The 23,211-nt window shown below is 43.8% G+C and overlaps 1 protein-coding gene across 2 annotated transcripts in view; it reads right to left on the bottom strand.

Annotated features, from left to right (window-relative positions):
- Nucleotides 1-4,923: 4,923 nt before the first annotated feature.
- The window catches only part of LOC137273234 (sushi, von Willebrand factor type A, EGF and pentraxin domain-containing protein 1-like), a 54,286-nt gene continuing 35,998 nt past the window's right edge, over nucleotides 4,924-23,211 (bottom strand). For both annotated transcript variants that reach the window (XM_067805745.1, XM_067805747.1), the window contains 6 exons: nucleotides 13,496-13,657; nucleotides 12,663-12,788; nucleotides 10,124-10,297; nucleotides 7,661-7,876; nucleotides 6,836-7,015; nucleotides 4,924-6,484 (listed from right to left, as the gene is read on the bottom strand). In XM_067805745.1, the coding sequence (XP_067661846.1) occupies nucleotides 6,357-6,484; nucleotides 6,836-7,015; nucleotides 7,661-7,876; nucleotides 10,124-10,297; nucleotides 12,663-12,788; nucleotides 13,496-13,657 (986 nt within the window). In that variant the 3' untranslated portion in view covers nucleotides 4,924-6,356. The remainder of the gene's footprint in view (nucleotides 6,485-6,835; nucleotides 7,016-7,660; nucleotides 7,877-10,123; nucleotides 10,298-12,662; nucleotides 12,789-13,495; nucleotides 13,658-23,211) is intronic.

Below are 23,211 nucleotides of genomic sequence, written 5' to 3'. Positions count from 1 at the left end.
TCAGCATGTCTGACCACCCGATCCCGTTAGTCGCCTTTTACGACAAGAATAGTCGCCTTTTGTAGCAATCATGGGTTGCTGAAGGCCTGTTCTACCCCGGGACCTTCACGGGTCTAGTGAGTGAGTGAGTGAGTGAGTGAGTGAGTGAGTGAGTGAGTGAGTGAGTGAGTGAGTGAGTGAGTGAGTGAGTGAGTGAGTGAGTGAGTGAGTGAGTGAGTGAGTGAGTGAGTGAGTGAGTGAGTGAGTGAGTGAGTGAGTGAGTGAGTGAGTGAGTGAGTGAGTGAGTGAGTGAGTGAGTGAGTGAGTGAGTGAGTGAGTGAGTGAGTGAGTGAGTGAGTGAGTGAGTGAGTGAGTGAGTGAGTGAGTGAGTGAGTGAGTGAGTGAGTGAGTGAGTGAGTGAGTGAGTGAGTGAGTGAGTGAGTGAGTGAGTGAGTGAGTGAGTGAGTGAGTGAGTGAGTGAGTGAGTGACAAACTCCGTCCGTCCTCCACCGGATGGCATTGTCTGTCCTGTACCTCTACCTGTGTGATAATTATGTAAGTCCCCTTGCGTACATTTAAACTTTATTTCCTGAAGCAGTTGTTTGTCAGAAGGTACTTGTACAGTGAGAGGTTCTACAGATGTGTTGCTCATAAAATAGTTAGCCTTTGTGTGGATCTAGTGGCGGAAGACTTCACTTGTATGTATGTATGTACATATTAGGAGAGTTTGTATTTTGACGTGACGTGACGTGACGTGATATATCTGTATGTATGTATGTATGTATGTATGTATGTATGTATGTATGTATGTATGTATGTATGTATGTATGTATGTATGTATGTATGTATGTATGTATGTATGTACATGTCTGTGTATATCTGTATTTGGAAATCTGCGAAATCGCACTTGTAGCTGAGAATGCATTACTCGTCGAAAGAAGCGAGCGTGTGGGTGTTGCTGGTCATATTTTATGACGCTTTCTTCAGCTAGCTAGGTGACCGGGTCGCGAAACATATGCATCTACGACAGAGACAGTCATACTTTGAACATGGGCCATGATTAAAAACGTATTTCAGTGTCCTTTATAGAGAACTGTTGAAGACAGGAACATATGAAGTACTAGCCCATGAAAGCGTTTGCTTGTTGATAAAATTTCACTTGCATGAATCCCCGTACACACTAGAGACCATACAAAAATGTGTCAGTTTGACCAATGTGGTTTTTCCAGAGATAGGTCTGTAGGATGACCTTATTTCAGAAAGTATCTGCATTGGATTGGAATTGAAGTTGAGAAAAAAAATATGAAAATGTTACTTCTCACATACTGCAAATGACGTAATGTTTATCCATAGGGCACTGACATAATTATATATCCAACTTGGAAGGAAAGCTTTGAAGAGACAAATAAGAGAGTGCTGGTGTGTGGTCATGTGGAAAGAACAAAAGATTAGGAAGATGTGTGAAAAACTTTATTCAACACAAATGGGATGTTGTGAGTTACCATGTTGTGAGTTACCATGTTGTGAAGAAAGTTACCCTGGCTAAGTTTACTCAGTCTTCCACTCTTCGACATGCATTAATGAACACAGAAATATAAGCTGAAGCCAGTCCATATGATAGACGGTGGGGTGTTGGACTCTCTCTTCACGATCCCATGCTATTAAATCCATCTAACTGGAAGGGACAAAACTAGTTGGGGAAAGCTTTGATGGAGGTCAGACAAGAGCTTATGGACAAAGTTGTTCAGAGTGAAAAGTGTTAAATTCGTGTTTACAGTCAACTGAATGGTAAAGCAGCTATTCCTGGAAGCAAGTTCTACAATCATCACACACCTTGCACGAAACAGTTGTCATGCAATCTAACGAATGGTTTCAAGATCGCAGTGAATGTGTCAAGGATGCTAAGAGAAAGTTTCAAGATGATTCTAGGTCAACGAAAAGAATAATCATCAAGAAGACAAGAAAACTTTTCTTATGTGTCGACAGAGTTGATAGTGGAAATCACATAAAGCATGCAGAAAATCTTCTCACTTTGTGTTACACTTTGGAACTGACTAAGATTCTTAGACAGTTATCCTGTGATTTGTGTTTTGGATGTATGTTTGAACCTGAGGGAGAACTGGTGCACACGTGTAAGCACATGCTAGAACAGGATCACGTTGATGGTCTTTTCATGACGGCCATGAGTGAAATAAATGATGAACACGTGATTGATAAATGGTTGGAAGTATTTAGTGATGACTCATCTCTGAATTACGTGAACATAGTTTCATACCGCTGCAAAGACTTTCGGGACACTCATTTCAAAACATCAGAGTGGCTTCATGATCTGAAGCAACGTGTGGTTAAGATGCTGTTGTTAGAAAATCGCTTTCAATAATTGTGAATATATACATGAATGACTTCTATTAATTAAAGTATATGTTCCTTCCTATTCGTACCTTCATGTTATATCTTGCCTGTTACAACTGGTTTCGTTCAGTACGTGTGTGAGTTCACAAAAGGTGAACAGGGTATTATCAGAGAGGCACGAAAAAGCATTAGAAAAGTATTATTATGACCCTCACAATCCAGGAGCCTACTATGTTCCGTGCAAACTCCGACAGGTATTGAAGACAACACCTCAACCTGATGTTAAGCTCAGGAAGGTGAAACGGTTTGTCAACAACCAAGATCCTTACAGTTTACACAAACCAGTCAAGCATGGATTTAAAAGGATGAAAATCAGAGTGAATTCCATGGACGAAATGTGGGATGTGGACCTTGCTGATCTTTCACGCTACAGCAAAGAAAATGAGGGTATCCGGTAATTGCTTGTCGTGATTGACATACTGAGTAGGTTTACTTTTGTCCTTCCTTTGGAAAATAAAAGGCCAGAGTCCGTGTTGAAAGCCTTTAAAAATACTTCAAGAAAGACAACCAAGAAAAGTACGCGTAGAAGGTGCTAGTGAGTTTAAGGGAGTGTTCAAATCTTTCTTGGAAAAACAAAATATTACCATTACTATTGCACGCAACGAAAACATTAAAAGTAATTATGTGGAACGCTTCAACAGAACACTGAAGTCGTTGATCACACGTTACATGACACGTAAGAACACCAAGCATTATCTCAGTGTTCTACCTGATTTGGTGTACAACTACAATAACACCCCACATTCGTCTTTACCCCCTTCTATCACCTGCTCAAGTCAATAAAAGCAATGAATTGAAAGTTTGGCAACACTTGTATGTCAAACCCTTGTTGAAGTCAAAGGAAAAAAAGGTCAAGTGATAAAGAAATACAGATATAAAGTTGGTGATCTTGTTCGCATCCCATACCCGAGGAAACCCTTCAGCAAAGAATTTGATCGAAGTGGACGGAAGAACTTTTCAAAGTAACAGAACGTTTCAAAAAGCCAGACATACCTCTGTACAGAATTAAAGATTTTCACGGTGAACTTATTAAAGGGAGTTTTTACACTGCCGAACTGCTAAAGGTTAACAAAGGAGACGATACTGAGTGGCAAGAGGAAAAGATCTTAAAGAAGAAACGCATGAGAGGAAAAACGTATGTTTTTGTTGGTTGGTTAGGTTTGCCTAGTTCTTTTGATTCATATGTGGAAGAAAGTCAACTGAAAAACCTATGATGGAGAAATATGTATTTCTCAAGAGTTCTGACACAAAAAATTCTTATTTCAAGGATAACAGCCCTTATCATTTTCGCATTAAGCCCAATCAAAGACTGGTGTTTGATGGATTTTGGGTCGTGTCTTTATCCGAGTTAAACTTTGGAAAGATAGACCTCACTCATGTGAACGATCCTTATGTACATATACTGTGTAACCTGTGTGGGTAATACCCAGTTTACCACTGTTAAGACGCATTGATCTGAGGAATGGACCCAACTTTTCCTTTGCTAGTGAATACAATATCCATGTGATGGTCAAAGAGTCACCTGACATTGAAATCTGTATAAAAGCGAGCAGTGGAACACCACTGTCATTCTTGAAAGAGCAGACTTATGCAACACTTCACTTGAGACTTTAGAACCCTATCTAACAAACTGCAAAATGTGAATTGGTGTCTCAATGATGTACCCTTGGGAACAATAAAACTTTATGACAAAATAATCCTAACTTGACCACCAACTCTTGTACTTTCATTGTCTTCGGTTTCCGAGCTGTCGGTCATTGAATGATTGTAACTGGCAGCTTGGGTGTTTACATTGCTAGTACACCTTTGTGCCCTGTGTGTCTGCAACAAGTGTCGTTTATGTCATGAATGTTTCTTCAAGTCAAGACATTGATTACACAACAGTCTCGTCTCAAGTTGATTAGTTTCCATCCTATTGCACAACTTAGCACAATAATCAGTCCCGAATTCTTAGACTAATTCATTTCAATCGGTACATAAATATTAATCGGTATTGTTTGATATATTTGAGCATTCGTATATTGCAAGACTACGCTTCTTCTAATCCTTGAAAACACGAAAAGAAAAGTGTGGCGTTCTGGTATGAAGTTGATATTACATCAAGAATATTGACCTTTGCAGAACTACACTGAATAAGCGCAAAACACATAAAAAATGTAACCAGTGAGCCAGATGCATGGTGAATCATGCGGCCTACACCTCACCGTGATATATAGAAACACAGTGTTATAAAAGTTTACAAATAGAATACATATGTTCATTTCATTATCTTATGAAACAAGGAATTGAAACTGATTGTTAATATGTGTGTGTGTGTGTGTGTGTGTGTGTGTGTGTGTGTGTGTGTGTGTGTGTGTGTGTGTGTGTGTGTGTGTGTGTGTGTGTGTGTGTGTGTGTGTGTGTGTGTGTGTACTAGTTCACCACCAATAATCAGTCGTCGAAGTAACAGACTCAAAACTAGCCCCCACACAGACGATAGTCTTCTTTTGTCAAACCAACAACACATTGCCAAAACACAACACAAGGTCTACATATGGTCATACACGTTTATTTGTCAACATTTCATATCACATTCATGGATAGGAAGGGGGGTATTCATCAATGCATGTGAGACGTGACGATATGACACCTGTCGCAAACATAATACCCGAACACAAGTCACAAATACAAGGGCTGAGCTTATGTCATGGCCTGTCTGTAGACTACACTAAATAGAAAAAAATAACAACCTTGTATTTGCAAGTAGTGTAAAGAATATCATGTCGCACATATATGCCGAAAACTCAGAAACGAAACAACGCAAACTGAATCACATGAAGAGCACCACAGTAACACCACCACCCAACAGATAGTTATTGCATGGTATGCTGATCAAATGGACAAGAACTGTACTGAACGGACAACAGAGACGGGTAAACACACAACGGCGACATGGGAACAAACAACGGAAATACGTTGGGCAGGGCAGGGCAGGGCAGGGCAGGGCAGGACAGGGCAGGGCAGGGCAGCACAGACAGACAGACAGACAGACAGACAGACAGACAGACAGACAGACAGACGGACGGACGGACGGACGGACGGACGGACGGACGGACGGACGGACGGAAAAACATTTTTAAAACATTTCTTTTCAAATGGTTCACATTTTTACATACCAAAATCGTCATTTAACATGGCTGTTTTCAGAGTAGACGTGTCTTTATTTTGAATTGATGTTGCCTAAGATACATTGCATGATCAGATAATTATGATATAATGTAACTGCGACAACTCGGCAATACTGGTGACGAACTTGCCATGATAACAAACAGATACCTAATAATGAAGTAAAATCTGACGTGAACTGTGAGGAATACATCGTGACAACTTTCACAATAGCATCTTTCAATGTTCAAAAAAGATGGTATAAATGAAAGTTGCCGCATGCACAAACACGTGGTTCCTCTTGCATTAGCGACCATTTCTTGTTACAGTGATAATTTCATGTTGCCTACTCACTGCATGCAGTATAAAGTGACAGTCACACTGCTGAGCAGACATCATGCAATAATTCCTACTGTATTTGGCACAGTGGTGAACAAGGGTGTTGGTCACACACAGATAACTTCAGCAACAGCAGCTTCCCACACCCAAAAGAAAGATGACATTGATAAAGTTATCCTACACGTGGAAACTTTGTTCGCTGTGCCAATGCCAGTAATGATGGAATCTTCAGACGATACAGACAGCAAGTATTGTGGGTAATTAGGTTAATCACCTAATACGCTTCTTCCTTGATACATCATTAAATCACCAATATTACTCGTCTTTATAATTATAAAGGCACGTGACCTTTACACATTTGGAATAGCCCCGACTTGGCCTTCCATGGAAACGGTGGTTGATTAAGTAAACAGGAAGTGAAGACAGCCATGTTAAGCGTTGTGAGAGCAAATTTCATGAAAGTTGGTTGGGAGGGAACGAACTTAGGCAATTGGTACTTTGGGAAGTGTGAAGTCGATGGGAGTAGTACTGCGCCTGTCTGTTCTGTTGCTGTCATCGGAGACGCTGTCTATAGTTGCAGTCGTTGCGGATGGTTCAGTTGTTGTAGTGACTGCAACAATAAAAGGTAACTTATGCCCACAAGAACTTCGAAACATGAATAATGTGGCTTATCTTTCACATAGAAAGAAAACATCAACAACAATCTGAGGATAACTATCACAGAAAAAAATTAATACGAAATTTGCCGTAGTTTTAGGCCGCACTCAGCGAGTCTGTCATGCCAGTCCTGTTACTTACCTCTAACGACAAGCATTGCCGTCTTTTGTGACAAGCATTAGTTGCTGAAAACCTGTTCTACCTTGGATTTTCACGAGTGCAACTTAACTGAAGAAATATTGATCATTGATGACTGTCTTGATTGCTAATGAAACGTACTATAAATAATATGGTAATATTTTACCGGTACAGGATGGATCGTCATCATCGCACCAAACACATTCAGTTCGGGCAGTATTACTCTTCTTTTCTTCCGGGCACACGGTGCAATGCGGTTTGAAACCTGTTTCCGAAACGTAGCCCTCGTCACATGGTTCAGGAGGGGCTGTAGTAGTTGGTGGCGTCGGTGTTGTCCATGTTTTATCTGCAAGGAAACAGTTTCTGTAGTATTTTCTCCTGTTAAGACACTGCATTACGATCCCATCCTTCCGCAGTTGGACACTGTTATAATGAAATCAGTTGCTTTGTGCACGCGGCTTCTGGCCGATGCATACGTGGATATTGAAGAGTGTCACTGTTGTGAGTGCAGATGGACTATCACGTCACGAAGATGCTTTGGATGTCCATTTAACACCACACGGTATAAGCAACATCGATGCTGTGTGAAGCCAGTGAATAACACTACTAAATAGACCACATCGACACGCACGCACGCACGCACGCACGCACGCACGCACGCACGCACGCACGCACGCACGCACGCACGCACGCACGCACGCACGCACGCACGCACGCACGCACGGAGTGTGGAAATATATGGAGGAAATACACGCTTAAGAGTGCTCATAGACTGCCCGACGTTACAGAGAGTGCTGATATACATGCATAGATGTCAGTGTCATAGAGACTGCCTTAAACAAGGCTACATGAAGAGAAACATTCCAGTAGTGGAAACAGTCAATGCCGATGCATCAATAGTGTGATATGAGGTCGACATTACAAGGGGGCATGATTATGCACAAATGTGATCTGACACAACACATACGAGCCTTCCGTCTATAATGCTCACCAACACAGTCCCTCCTTGATGTCGACCCTTTGTACCACGTTGTGAAACCTTGTTTACAAACTTTACATTTCTTCCGACCTCTGTTTTCCTGGTAGAAGCCATACGCACACGGTTTACATGTGCCATCGGGGCCCTTCCGTCCACTTCGGGAGTTAGTACCAGGCGGACAGAGTGTTGGGTCTACTGTTGTCGTGGTTGGGATCTGTGTTGTAGAGGCTGGAAGAAAGAAGAACACCATTTGGGTATTTTATTTCACAACATGTGTAAATTGCTCTTCAACTTGCAAACGCTCTGTGTTACAAAATGTGTTTACAGATGCCATTATGTTCAACCGATTACTTGACATACAACCATCTAGCCTTTTTAAGGTACCGTTTTCCTGACCACATCTTTTATGTCATCGAGACTGACTACCACTTGTGGCGAGGCGGCTAAATTGGTTATATTTCTCACTTTGTGCTCTGCCGATTTGTTGCCTGACTTGGTAGGGTATGGGTTCGGATCCTGAATGGAATTCAAAAGTACTAAAACTGTTGATGACTAAGAAGGTGTGATACCAAATATAACGTCTTACATTTCAACACTTTATAATATGCATCGTTTGTTCACAGGAAACTTAACCACATTCCAGAAAAGTCCAGGAGCACATATCCGAAGTTTCTGGTGACACTTTCTGACATTGGTTCCAAATATTGGTGTATATCTTTGGTGCAACGCCATCACAATTGTAGCGTTGCCATGAGGATTGCATGAAAAAAGGAAGTTTGGCTGCTTTTTAAGCTAGGCTACATTCATAGGTTGGAAAAATTGGTTGGCTGGTTGCACACACACACACACACACACACACACACACACACACACACACACACACACACACACACACACACACACACACACACACACACACACACACACACACACACACACACACACATACATACATACAGACCGAAACCAGTGATAGCGGGTGGGGGTGCACTCGAGTGTAACGACGGCTTCCGATTGGCCGGTTCATTTGCTTATACGCTGAAGGCTCATTGTGTGTACAGAAAGATGATCTCTTTGATGGGCATTTTAGAAGTATGGCAAGTCACAACAAAAAAAGATTCTTTATCGATAACAATTTCTTTTATTGTACTTGATCAGTCGTTTCAGTATGGATTCATATACCATTGTCAAACAAAATCATATACACTAAAAGAAATTGTTATCCATAAAGAATGTATATAGAGATGTTTTGTTCTGTAAATACATGTTCTCTGAATTTGCGTTCGATTCAATCAAAAACCATCTCAGTGGAGACTGTGAACTACTCTGGAAAGTGTCATTTGTCCAAGTATAAAGCAGGACTTTAAACTGAAAAGAGTTTGCACCAGTTTCTGTCAGATCCAGTCATCCGAGAAAAAATGAATGTAGTTTGTTTGCAAACCACAGACATAAAAACATGTCATGTGTACAACTATCACATCTGCATAATTACATAATGCGGCAGAGACATTACTCGGGTGCACGCATAAACCAGTTTATTTTGTTTATGGCGTATAGCCTGATAGGTGTTACGTTCAAATTATATGTCCTCAATGATTGAAGCTCTGTACTGCACATTGTCGTTAGCAGACAGACAGACAGACAGACAGACAGACAGACAGACAGACAGACAGACAGACAGACAGACAGACAGACAGACAGACAGATTTGTCTCGGTAAGTCCATACCGAAAGGTATCTGGATCTGGGAAGTTGTGTTTTACGTTGCATGTGACCTTTAATTAACAGGAGTCGAACTTCATTTTGTAGTACTGGTTCCTATCGACAAAGCGTTCGCAACGTATACAACCTGTTGTACAGGCTTACGAATGTCGTAGAACTACGAAAGTTTTGTGGATCATGACGCCGATGAGGACCTTGCTGTAAGGTTGTGTTTTCCGTGATTCGAGACTTCAGTCAAAGCTAAATGGAAATATCCCACACCCTGACATAAAATTCAGACACATCATGACATACTGTCTTCAACAGAAAACAGTGGAAGCCAATTACAGATTCAAAGATGGTGCGGTGCGGTGCGGTGCGGTGCGGTGCGGTGCGGTGCGGTGCGGTGCGGTGCGGTGCGGTGCGGTGCGGTGCGGTGCGGTGCGGTGCGGTGCGGTTTTGTCTGTTCGCTTATAATGGGAGTGATCTCACCTGCATTGAATTTGTTTTTTGGGTTTTGTTTGTTTTCTTTTTATTATTATTCTTTATATTCTTACCAAAACATGCGATATTTTGTTCAAATTAAAATTTACAACATAATGAACAGTCAAACGAAATTGCGCTGTTCCTAGATTCTTAGATGCAGTCTGGAAACAAAAACACACATATTGTTATCCAACTGGCTTATGCGGGTAAAGATATGTATTGGCAGGTGATCAATAACACTGAATATTTATCAAGTGACAGACTTGCTCAGTCTATACTTATACAATACCTGTGACATTTGTGGTGGTAACATTCAAGTGCCTCTCCACACCCGCTCCCTTTACAGCGATAGCCCACACATACACCGTGTACTCAGTGAGAGGTTCCAGGCCTCTAATAGTTACGGTACGGACGTCACTGCTGGTGTCGTTCAGATACGTCCTTGTGTCTTTCTTCTCCGACGCTGGATTAAATAAACTACGTCTATGAATGGCATTGAAAGGTGCACAATAAAGAGCAAGTTTTATGGAAATGTCAACGTCTTTCAGGCAACGAACACAACGTTTAAGTGTAAGTAGTTGTATCTTCATTTGTACATGTGCGCGCCTGTATGTATCCATACAGTGATTTAAAACGGGTGATACAGTTGTTTCTACAAATACATAATCTTCCCTTCCCAAATCTATCGATATTAATTGCATGTAAATGTCAATATCGCTTTACACATAAAAATATCTACGTTAGTTCATGTATACTGAACCGCAAAAGAAACGAAAGTTGATTCAATATTTCTTAATCTGTGGAACACACAATGTTAACACTACGAAAAAACAAAAGACAAGTGATTGTTGAAGAAATGAGTCCTGATCTCTGGTGAAATCAACACTCACGTTTACTGTGTAAGCATACGTTATCTCTCTACCCTCACACATAAAAAATGTCATAAAACAGTGTGTCAGTCAGTAGCGCGTGTGACCTCCACTAGCTGCAATGCAGGCAGCACAGTGATGTCTCATCTAGTCAACAAGTGTATGAAAGAAGGCTTGGGGAATTTGACTCCCTGACAAGTCTGGCTTCCGAATCTCTAAGGTTTTGAGGTTGAGAAGTTGTCTGTATCCGTCTACTAATTTCATCCCACACATGCTCCATTGGTGCCATATCCGCGGACATAGACGGCCAGGACAGTACAGCAATGTTGCTCCCTCTGAGGAAGTCCATAGAGACCCGTGCAGTGTGAGGGCGAGCAGTGTCCTGCTGGAACGTCTGGAGCTGAGGCTGGGCCTGGAATACCGGTGCAACGTGGTGTTGAAGGACCTGGTCTCTGAAGACTACGGCAGTCATAACGTTCATTACGTCGTCTCCATATACGTAATCGGCCATCGGCGTGGGACAAGGTGAATCTGGATTCATCAGAAAACAACACTTGTTGCCATTGTTGACGTCGCCAACGCTGGTGTTGTTGCCCCCACTGTAAACGATTTTGGCGATGACGTTGCGTCAGAATCGGTGCGACGTATGGACGGCGACATCTGATCCCTGCTGCAATCAGACGAACAGTGTCTGCAGAGATGTCAAGTTGTGGACCTCGAATCGTCCCAGCTGTCTGTGTTACTCGTTGCTGTCGTTACGCTGATGAGTGACCCGGATGTGACGATCCTGCGCCGGTGTTCTTACCCTCGGACGTTCTGAATGTGGTCGGTCTCGAACATTACCGGTTCGGCTATACCTTGCGGATAGTCTTGCGATTGTTGTCACGTGACATCTGAAGTGCCTGGCCACTGGTGTGGATTCGGTCTGCAACATTCCAACGGCGATTCCTCGTTGCTGTTCAGTTAGATGTGGCATGTTTTCTCCGCCTTGTGACAGTCAATTTTGTGTTCAATGGTGATTTTTAAATGACCTGCGCTAAAGCTTCAAACTGGAGTGCAATGCACGCATTTGTGTGAAACGCAAAACCCTCATACAAATAAACACAAAAAAAACATAAAAATGATTGCCTTTGGGGTATGGTCAAGAATAAGCGGCGGCAACAACGGCAAAACCATTACCGAATGCTTTGTTCTATTATGGTATAGTTTGTTGTCCTAAAAAAATGCATTTGGAAAGTATGTTTTGAAAATAGTAACTTGCGTTTCTTTTGCAGTTCAGTATATTTCCGATTGTGATAATTTACGACCAGGGTGCTATTGCACAAAAGTACCTTTGCGCAAAGTCTACCTTAAGTCTAAGGAATGGTAAGACATGGCATGCCATGGGGGTTACGGTCACCTTAAAAGAGAAGTACTTCAGTTGTTGGCAATCTATAGCCTGTTTTTACAGTGTATTGTCCGAATAGTGATATTAGCTTTACCTTTCCACGCTAGTTTTAATCCCATCTGTGATATACTAGTTGCTATACTGTCCTACAGTGACATGTTTTTATAATGTACATATGATCTTTGTCATTGTTGAATGTATATAGCTGAGATATTGCCGATGTGACGTTAAATATTAACACACTCACTCACTAAAAGAGAACGATAAATTACGAACTGTATAACTGTCTATTTCAAACACATCAGCTGTTGTTCAGATGTTCTCAGTCGTTTGTTGTTTAACGCCGCACTCATCAATGTTTCAGATAACACAATCAGGTCTGACAATCCGGTTATTATGAATATCAGACTACAAACAACTACCTGGCAGTGTTGTACTTGCGCTCTTTGCATGATAAACAACTCTTGTCAGGTGAGATTCGCTCACCTAATCTCCAGTTCTCAGTTCTCATTTCTAGACAAACACACTCTATGTATAAACAGGATTAAGATATTTGTTGTAGCCTTACCAACCTTTATGGAATGCGCTGCCGAATCCAGTGAGATTTTCACGCAGATGGGATTGCATACCCCACTTGAGTGTTACGAATGTTGATCCAGCGTCTGTTACTCTCAGTCTCAAAACACGCGACGTCTGGTCTGAAATGATGTAAAGAACTGACAAATGACACAAACGATTATTCATTTCAACACACTATGCTCCTATATTCAACATTGTACAAATAACCGATTCATTTTGGATTTTGTTATAACACTATTCCATACTGATAGGAGTAATACTGACCTGATGTAATGAGCATTCCTCACACGTCTGACAATCCATAACATAAGGCCATGCTGTGTGTAAGCGGTTATTACTCACTCACACTCACTCACTCACTCACTCACTCACTCACTCACTCACTCACTCACTCACTCACTCACTCACTCACTCACTCGTGATTCCGCAAAACATCGGTAGCTTGCATACTTTTGAATTCTCATTCTAATTAGAAATTGTGGCTACATACAATGGGGTGAGCAACTACCCTACCCTACCCTACCCTACCCTACCCTACCCTACCCTACCCTACCCTACCCTACCCTACCCTACCCTACCCTACCCTACCCTACCCTACCCTACCCTACCCTACCCTACTAATATTTTGACATACACATTTCCAGACTCAAAAGCTATTACATGGGTAAAACTAAAACCGGTCTCGGTATGGACACTATCCTATTCCCAAGAATACCGTTATATGCCTTAATTCTATTCCAATAATAGGCACTTTCCAATTTCTCTATGTAAGGCATACAAGAATAAAGTGTCTCCTGTTGCTCTTAAATGAAAAAATGGTACCCACTGTAGCAGTCTGACTGTTGTTCACTACCAACAGAAGGAGTGACTTCCTTTCCCACACAGGACTGGCATGTGGTGCTCCTCGTGTGTGCTTGGTACTGACCAATGGGACATTTACTGCACGGCTCCAATCCAGTTGCAGAAAAGGCTCCTTTAGGACACGGAGCTAATCGCGGAGCAAAAAAATCTCTTGGTTATGTGTACAGTAACATATGGTTAAACGACTTAAAAGGGACCATTAGTTTTAGTTCGCTAGACGTTTTTCGACTCAAATACAACACAACACAACACAGCACAACACAACACAACACAATACAATACAATACAATACAATACAAAGCACAGCAAATGGCCAATCGCTGTGTCCATCAGTTTATTTTAGGACTACCAGTAACATACATGTATTGTAAAAGACGGGATAGGATGCTCATTTTCGATATCGTGTTTGATGCATGTCATCGTATTCAAAACGTCCATAACACAAATCATACTGTCAGTCATCAGCGAGACTTAATTTACACTCTGTCCAACTCACAGTTTCATCCTGAAATGCATGACATTGTGATATTATAGAATGAAAACCCAATCATAAAGATGTTAAACACCTTAGTAGCCAAGTGGCGTAGGGGTTCCCAGTGTTGCAGTACGTCACTTCCGTGAATAGTTGGATCGAGTGCAGATTTGACATCGTGATCATTGTACTCTAAGCACGTTTTTACACGCACTGTGATATTGCTATATTCCTACACATCACGGGGTGGTGGGGCAGCCCAGTGGTCAAAGTGTCCACTATTCACACCGAAGACTCGGGTTCGATTCCCAAAATGGTGCAAAGCCCAGCTCTGGTGTGCCCCCCGATGACATTGGTGGAATATAGCTACGAGCTATGTCAAAAATCCATTCGCTCACTCCACCCAATATTATTCGTGATTAACATGTTCCATTTCTGGTTTTCTTCCTTTCCTTTAGTAGTATATACAATGGGGGTTCTGGACCACTTTCAAGAAATGTCTCTACAAAGCCTTATTTAATAAATAAGGCTTTGGTTGGGACCTTAGATCTTGCTACTATTACCCCTACTACAAAAAGGTTGGGTGTCTATGAAACAGTTTACCGTGTATTGGTTGGAGGTAACACTGTGCCGTACGGTACGATTAATAATTCTTCTCTTACAAACCCCCTACCCGGCCCACCCCTCAAGTAGTACAAGTTAGGTTCGTCGGCTTTCATATCCACTTTATCTATGTTGTAAGTTTTGACTGACCATATAGGATCGGTGGCTCGCTTACGGCTATCGCCCTACTACTTAACGTCTGTGCCTATGTCACGTTTATATCGATGAAACAGTTTAACGTGAACCGCCTACGATCTCTTTGGTGTTCATAATAAAGGCTTGCTGGGCTTTTTGTATCCCCTGTTCTATGTACTTTTTTTTCTCGTCCTCGCTGATAGCAGACTTACGAGACTTGGACCGAATATCTTGTTTCATTCCGTTATATTTTTTGAGTTCAGATAGGATTGAACGAAACTCCTCTTCTGAGATCTTACTGTCAGAGAGTGCCGTGGAAATTCGCTCACTCACTGTGTTCAGCTTTGCTTCGGCCAGAACCCTGATCTCGTCGTGTTTCAATGCCTTACGATGCAGTCTGCGTGATACTAACTTAAGCGCCAACCCTGCCAACCCTGCCACCCCAGCTGTTATTTCAATACCTAGCACTATAGGTGCAGCCACGATGGTAGCTAACAACCCAACGCCTGCCGCCCCTAGTCCCATGCTGGTTGCCATAAGGGTAGTGTCAGCCCCGTCCACGATATTGAAAGCTCTATTGTACTTTTTACATAGTGCTTTCCGCGTGTCACGGTCTTGTTCTAGTTGACGTTTCACATCACATAACTGCCTCAAGCGGAACCCATCTACGGTTTCCAGCGCCTTCGCTACTTCCTCTACGACTGGGTACAGACCCATCCTATAATGTATATTTTGAAAGATATTTTAATTGGGTTTCAGTTAAAAATCTATCAATGAATTTGAAGTCTACAAGTTCTAGACTACTAGTCATGGCAATAGGTGAGAGGCTAATAGAATTTCCTGTTGTAATAGAAACCCCACTGAGGTTTATTAAGTGGTTTATAGGACCCGTGGTATCCTGTTGTATAACAATACGACAATATTGGTTTATATAAGACCAGCGTATTGACACCCCGGGTAAAATTTGGTGTACTATTGGGGGGGGGTTCCATGGAATAAAGACGTAAAGAAGACTTCTATGATGAGGGTGAAAGGGGAGGATATTCTATCAAGATTACTGCTAAATGTTAATTTATTGTGTGGATAAGCACTTAACCCCTTTTTTTCGTAACCAGTAGATGGTATGTGTACTAATGTATTCTCCGGAATGAAATCCCCGGCCCAGATACCGTTGTTCTTAATCTTAGAGACAACCCCATTATTTAATGTGATATAAGGTGAGGTGAATGTTAAGTTGATCAGCCATTTGGGCTCTTTTTAAATCTGGTAACGGCACCCGTCTGTACACGTTGTCTTTGAAGTGCAGGATGTATAATTCATCTTCCTCACCAGGCTGATCGAATCCCTCCGTATCTCCTAGGTCGTAAAGCGTAGTGTTGGGACGGTGACTGGTCATTATTATACTATTACGATATAATTTCCAACTGGTTTTTTGATAATAATTCAGGGGTTAACTTCATACCCATGAAGTGTATGTTGTCAGGCAGGAAGATCTTGGTTAGTGATATCTTGTTTTCCACGATCACGTTGACCCCCTCCATACTGGTGTCGGCTCCAACACCCACCCGCACGTAAACGTTGCAAACTTGATACTGGTGTCGTTTCACCCACCCGAGTTTGATCCCCTTCACGATCTCGACATCATTCACCGATGGTTCCCCTAGGTAGACTTTGATGATCAGTGTTGAGTTTGCCGGACTACGCTACGTCTCTGAGTTGGGACGTAAGCCACGAGCAGGGTTCCATTGTTCACGACTTTGTTTAGGTGGTTGTCTTTGTTATCCGTAAACACGTAAGGGGAGACGAGTCTAATATTGAGAAACCAGTCGTCGTTATCGGGTAACAACACCCACTTGTCATCTTCGGTGAAGACGAGCATATATGGCTTGTTTCGGGCGACGGTAGTGCTCTCAACATCGTCTAAGTCGAACAGTTTACCCCCGAACGATGGGTATATTATCCAATTATTATTACCGGTGTTGACAAGGGCGTACTTAGTGTTGACTGTTGCTCTTGTGGTATCTACTATATCACTTAGGGTTCCACCGGAGGGGATTTCAACGCGTTTGTAAATGTTGTTTTTCAGTTGCAAGGCGTACGATTTACCATCTACTCCGGGAGCGTCGAAACCGCGCGTGTCTCCGAGGTCGGAGATCCCGATATTGACGCATTTTTTCACTCCGGGCCCTTGTGCGCTGGTCATTTTACATGAAGCGTTAAGCTGAGGTATCCTATATTTACAGGATTATGATTTATATCTAACACCGATATTGTCAGCTCAGGTATGTTGCCCTGGGTTAATCTCTTATACTGCCGTGGTGAAAACGACTCGGTTCTACCGTCGTTGTATTTCTCAGTTTTCACCGGCACTGCTCTCAGTATAGTGGAAGGGTGACCTCCTTGAATGTTGTACGTTGTGCTCACCTGACCGAGATGAATGTACAGCTCTCGGTACGGTACTAGGTCGGGTAACTTCGTGCCTGTGACGGTTGTTGTTGGTTTTATCTCGTCAGGAGACATACCGAGTATCCTAGCTAATGGTCGGCCGAGCCTCAAGGAGGTTCTTCCGTTGTTGATTAACACCACTGTGCCGTTTGAGTCGTTCATCTTTAGTTCGGCTCCCAGGGGTTTGAAGACCTCGTCGTTTAGAGAGCACACACTGTAGTAGCCGTCAGTTATCTGGCTGCGAGTTCCACTGACGAACAGCTTATTGTTGCTGATATTAATGTTAGTCCATTGCGGTAGGTAGGTGATATCGCAGAGTGCGACTTCGAGTTGGCCTGACGTGTTATCGATCGCGTGCGTCAGCTGAACGGCCTCACCGCTCGTTATTCCTGGAAGTGTTATGTACATATTATGATATATAAATTATATATTATAATATGGACTTAGCACACTTGAAAATCGTGGTGGTAGGTAGTACGGGGTTTAAAACAACCTTTATTAATATCTTTGAAAACTATATCGTGTCCGTTAATAACTCGCAGGCGGTGGTAAACTGGAATCAAAACCCAATGCAGTTTTGGCAGAACCAACTCAACTTTGCTGTGTGGTGTGCGACGACAGGGTCGGGTGTGACACCAGACTACGGTATAGACGAACTGAGTAAGGCGGTTATTTTGTTTCATATTTATTATCAAACGAGACGAATATTGAAGGAAATAAGTGCTCCTCTTCCTCAAGATAAAGCGTGGAGTATGACGAATAACCCCTATGATAAACGCGCTTATGAACGTGTTTGTGGGGAGTTTGAGATTCCAACGAATAAAGACTTTCGCCTTCCTGGTGTGAACCATGGTCTCGGTATAGTTCTCGTGTACTTCTACAGGTCCGGAACATATCAGGCCGGTTCTAAAGATGGTTCATACAACCCAAACCGTCATACATTTACAGGCCCCACAACGAATGAAAAGATCCATGTCAGCTGTATAAAGCAAACCAATCCTGATGCAGCCACAGCCTGGACTAAAATGATCTCAAAAACATCGAAAGAATTCACTCGTGCTGGTACAATACGCTTGAACGACTCTATTCGAACGTACGTGTGGGCGCTGTTGGGTGCGCAGTCGATGACGCGTTCCAACATCCTCGGTAAGGGAACTGCTTACGACGCTCAGAAACAGTTCGTTTCCAACGTTGAGGATGCTATCAATTCTCCAGTTGATCTCCCGCGGGCCATCGACCGTTACCAAAACGTGTTAGAATACGCCAGATCGAAAGTCAACTACGTGTTTGGCGTGGGGCTGTACATGGCTCCGAGTGATATGCAACTGAGAGTAAAAAAAGTGGTGGGTTATAACAACAAAATAGTCATAGCCACGGCGGATCAAAAGTTGGGTATCAACCCCGATATTAACACCCCCTATATCCCACACATCCCACCACGTGAAACGGGTATAGTTGCGCCGCCCCCGGAGCCTAAAGTTCAACCAACACCACAGGAGGTGGCCCCCCATATTCAGGCCTCCTATCAGCAGCATATTGATAATAAAACAGCCCTAGTGGTTGGTGGGGTAACTTTGGGACTTATTTGGTTAAAGATTTCTTAGCCGCTACGTACACCAGACCGGCCACGGCGACGATGACTGCCCACATGTTTTGACTGAGCCACATGGCAGTTTTAGCCAGAGCGCCCAACAACCATGAGACGATGCTACCCAGGATGCCGGGAAGGGCTTCGGCGGCTTTACCAGCTAGTTTAGCTAGGCCTTCCTTCCCTGAGTTTTTTTATCCAGTCTTTAACCCCACCGCCTGTGGGAGTTCCCCCGCCGCCAGGTGTGGGGGGTGTGGGGGTTCCTCCCACCAGTGACACCACCAGGGTTGATATAATGAAACCCAATGCAGTCAGAATGCTGGCGATGGTGATCCCTTGCTCCCGGAACAATATCCGAATCCTGTTGGCTAAAGTTGTATCCTCATTCAGTATTCCATCGATTGTTTCCCGAATACGACTGATCTGGGATCGAAGCTGTTCACGATTCGAGGAAGCGGATTCCAATCATTTACGTCTCTCGTCTTCTAAATCGCGTAGTCGTTCATTGATACGACGCTTCATATCATCGTTTTCAGTTTCGTTGAGTTTGGTTTTTTCCCTAGCGATGTGCTCGTCGATTTCGTTCAGTTTCCCCATGTTGTTCACGAGTTCTCCACGCACGCGTTTCACGGCTTCGTCTAAGCCGCGCAGTTCCCTTACCGGAAAGTCAAACCCCAGTAACGGTTTGTCCCAGTAGGTGCTCAACAGTTTTTCTATGCTGTCCGAGGCTTCTGTAGCACGCTGTGGTGTCATTTCATCTCTAGTGGTGAGGTGGGATCTGGTAGCTTGCAGATCTTCAACAACGGCCTTAATCATCTACCGTTGTTGCCAAAAGTTCTTGGTTCAATGGTGAACTAGTAAATGAGGTCTCCTGCTCATCAGATGCCTGGGCACTAGCGCCCGGCATCTCCGTCATATCTATGTCTTCATCCATTAGTATTTAAATATATTTTATTTATATATAACAATGTACGGCAGAAAATTAGATCCTTTCAGAAGATTGAGAGAGCCATTAGGAGCCAGAGCCGTGCGCCAGTCGGTGACCATCACCAACAATCCCAGCAAGATAGACCAGAATCAAACTCTGCTGGTTAGATTTCCAAACCTTGGTGAGAATGACCTCATTGTACCAGGCACTGTTCGACTGGCGTTCAATATCACGTTGACCTCCGACAACGACAAACGTGAGCTAGTGCGGAACGTGGGTCGAGCTATCATCAAGAAAACGACCGTCAAGATCAGCGGTAACGAGGTGCTGAGCATCGACGACAGCGACGTGTTTCACTGCTACGGGGATCTCTGGAAAAGCGAGGGAGAACGAGTCAATGATGTGTACCAGGGCATCAGCAAATCAACCCGGTCGCGCATAGGGTATGCCTTCACGCCAGACCAGCTAGACAAGCTATCGGACGGTGAAAAGGCCATCGCTCGAGCATACGGGAATCGATTCTGCGTGCCGCTCGACTTCGAGTTGCTCACGGGACACGCGCCGTTTTACCAGGCCGCGCTGGGTGATAGGCTAGAATACGAGCTCACGTTTAACGACTATAGCAAAGTAGTGCGTACGCCGAACGGTGATGAGGCCAGTTATACCATAGACAACATCTCTCTGGAGTTCGACATGGTCACTAGCCCGGATCTGGCCAGGCAGGTTCGAAGCCAGTACTCTGGGAAGATGGCTATCCTGTACGATCGCGTACTGAGGCATAGATCAGTCGTGCGAGATAAGAGCGACACTGTGTGGAATATCAACCTGAACGTGCCGGCGCGATCGATGAAAGGTATCCTGGTCGTCCCCGTGGAGGATTACGAGCCATTCAGGAGGGACAGCGAGAAGTTTTTCAACCCCGAGATTGAAAAGGTGGAAGTGACCATCGAGGGCGTGCCCAACCAGCTGTTCAGTCATGGTATGAGACCACACCAGCAGTGGGATGAGATAAAAAAGCTACCAGTGGGGACCCAACATTATATAACAAAGGACCTGGACCTCGGCTCCGTGCAGATCGGTGAATACCTGACCACCAAGTACGCCCTATGGTTGGACATGCGATCCACGGATGATGATAAACTGCACGGTAGCGGGCGCCGTATAGATAACGGCAGCGAAGGGATAACCATCCAGATTACTAAGAAGGCTCAACCCGCTGGTAAGTTGAAATTATATCTGTACGTTATTATGGACGCGCAACTTAATATAGACAATGGGAGATTCGTGCAAGCCATCTACTGATGGGGGGTACCCCCCCACACCCCCCAATAATAAACAGTCCCCACTGCCCCACACCCCCCAGGGGTACCCCCAACTCCCCACTGACCCACACTGCGCCATAGTGTGCGGGCAGACTGGCTGTGGGAAGACCGTTTTCGTCTTGGATATGTTGGAGGGTTACTACAAGGATGTGTTCGATAACATCGTTATCATGTGCCCTACTCTGGGCATGAATAAAACGTACGCGGGACCTTGGGTGATGACGGACCCGGACGTACACAAAATCGACCCTGGAACACGCCTGCAGGACTGGTTGAAAGCTCTTCACGAGAAATTTAAAGGGGAACCGACGCTGTTTATACTGGACGACTGCAGTGCTAATCGCGAGATAACAAAAAAGAGAGACATGCTATCGTACCTGGCCTTCTCCGGCCGGCATGCAAATCACAGCGTCTGGGTGCTAACGCAGAAGTTCAACTCGGTGTTGAAAGACCTCAGGGAGCAGACGCGATGGGTGGCCTTATTTCACTGCAAGGACAGGGATTCGTTCGAGGAGTGTTTGAGAGAGAACGATGTGATGAGCAAATTAGAACGGGAACGGGTGAAGAAACAGCTCGCTGAAACTAAACACGCTAAGCTCGTGCTCAAGACCGACCAACCAGTAGCATATATAGTATGCTAAGCAAAGCTAAGCAAAGCTAAGCAAAGCTAAGCAAAGCTAAGCATATAGCTATGATATTTGAAGTGTTTGTCGTGTGCAACTTAACCTTCATTTCTCTGTGTTTTGTCTGCATCGGGTATTATATAGTTAAAACTAAATCTTACTTGTTATATTATAAGATGGAGTGTGAGGAATTGCTCGAACAGTTGGGGGTCTCCCCCACGCCGCCGGCAGGCCCCACTGATGACAAGCGAGAGAAGCTGGTGGCGTTGGCTGTTGGCGGCAAAGCCAAACATTACTTTGGAGACTACACCCCGGATAAAATTCACAAAATGTCAGCCGAAGAAATCGATAAGCTGTACGCTAGATACGAGTCCCGGCTCGGAGCAGAAATGACAAAGACAATAGGATCGGCTATGACCCAGATATACACCGGTATTGTATCACACTTCCTTCCCATTCCACCAGAGCGCCGACTTTACCTGTGGGAGGACCTCGAGAAAGACCCTTTTATCGAACACGCCGTGAGCTCTATCAGCTGCGGGCTGTACCACAAATATGGTATGTTGTTGGCTCCAGTGACGGCGGCGATTATCACGGCAAAACATTGTCAATTTGAGAGAAAGAATAATAATAATAGTATAGATGGATGCTGCACAGGACACCCCAGTGGAGGTACCCCCAACAGTGATGGAGGAGACCCCACCCCCAACAGTGAGTCCCGAGGTGACGGTGGAAACCCCTTCAGTGGGGGTACCCCCCACAGTAACCAGGCAGAAGAATCCTAAGAGAGTAGCTGCCGGTAAAAAACGGTGGTGTAACCAACATAAAGTGACCAACCCCCGACTGTTGTTGGCTGTAGGCGTAACTGCTGCCGTGGTTATAACATGGTTATACGTGGGGGTACCCTCCCACAGTGAGGGAAACTCTGGGGGTACCCCACGCCACCGGCAGGCCCCACTGTCGACCCGCATATCATGTTATAATTTTAATATTTTATATCATATACATAATGTCTGAGGGGAAAACGTTCGTCAACGACGCATACCACGCCACAGTGGTCGCCAGTCTAGCAGTAGGGTACGCTCGGTTGACTAAAATGGTGCTTAAACAACCAACTATCAAGCTAGATTTCAACCTGCAGGATATGGGTATGCTCATAATGAACCTTGGTATGGCGATGGCCACAAAAGACATCCTAGTAAAACAAGGGATCATACCTGATAATATAATGAAATAAATATAGGGATGGCCACGATAGCTATGATGGTCGGTGGGGCGTTAGTGAATGCCCTGGCATTTTCCGGGAGTAATTTCCTCTTCTCGAAACTACGAGATGATCACGCGGCTGAAATACAGGAAGAAAGGAAGCGGCACGATCTCGCTACTGAGAAATTACAAAGAGCACAGGCCGAGTACGCTAAAAAACGTCTCCAGAGGATCGATTTTATTAACGAACAACTCCAGCGTGAAAACCATGCCGTTCAAACATTCAACGATGTCGATGAAGCAATGAAAGAATACTACCTACTAACTGGTAAACGATTGGAACCGCTCAATAAACCCAC

The sequence above is a fragment of the Haliotis asinina genome, chromosome 2, assembly GCF_037392515.1.
Source record: "Haliotis asinina isolate JCU_RB_2024 chromosome 2, JCU_Hal_asi_v2, whole genome shotgun sequence".
Lineage (NCBI taxonomy): Eukaryota > Metazoa > Mollusca > Gastropoda > Lepetellida > Haliotidae > Haliotis > Haliotis asinina.
This window is presented reverse-complemented; position numbering and strand designations above follow the sequence as displayed.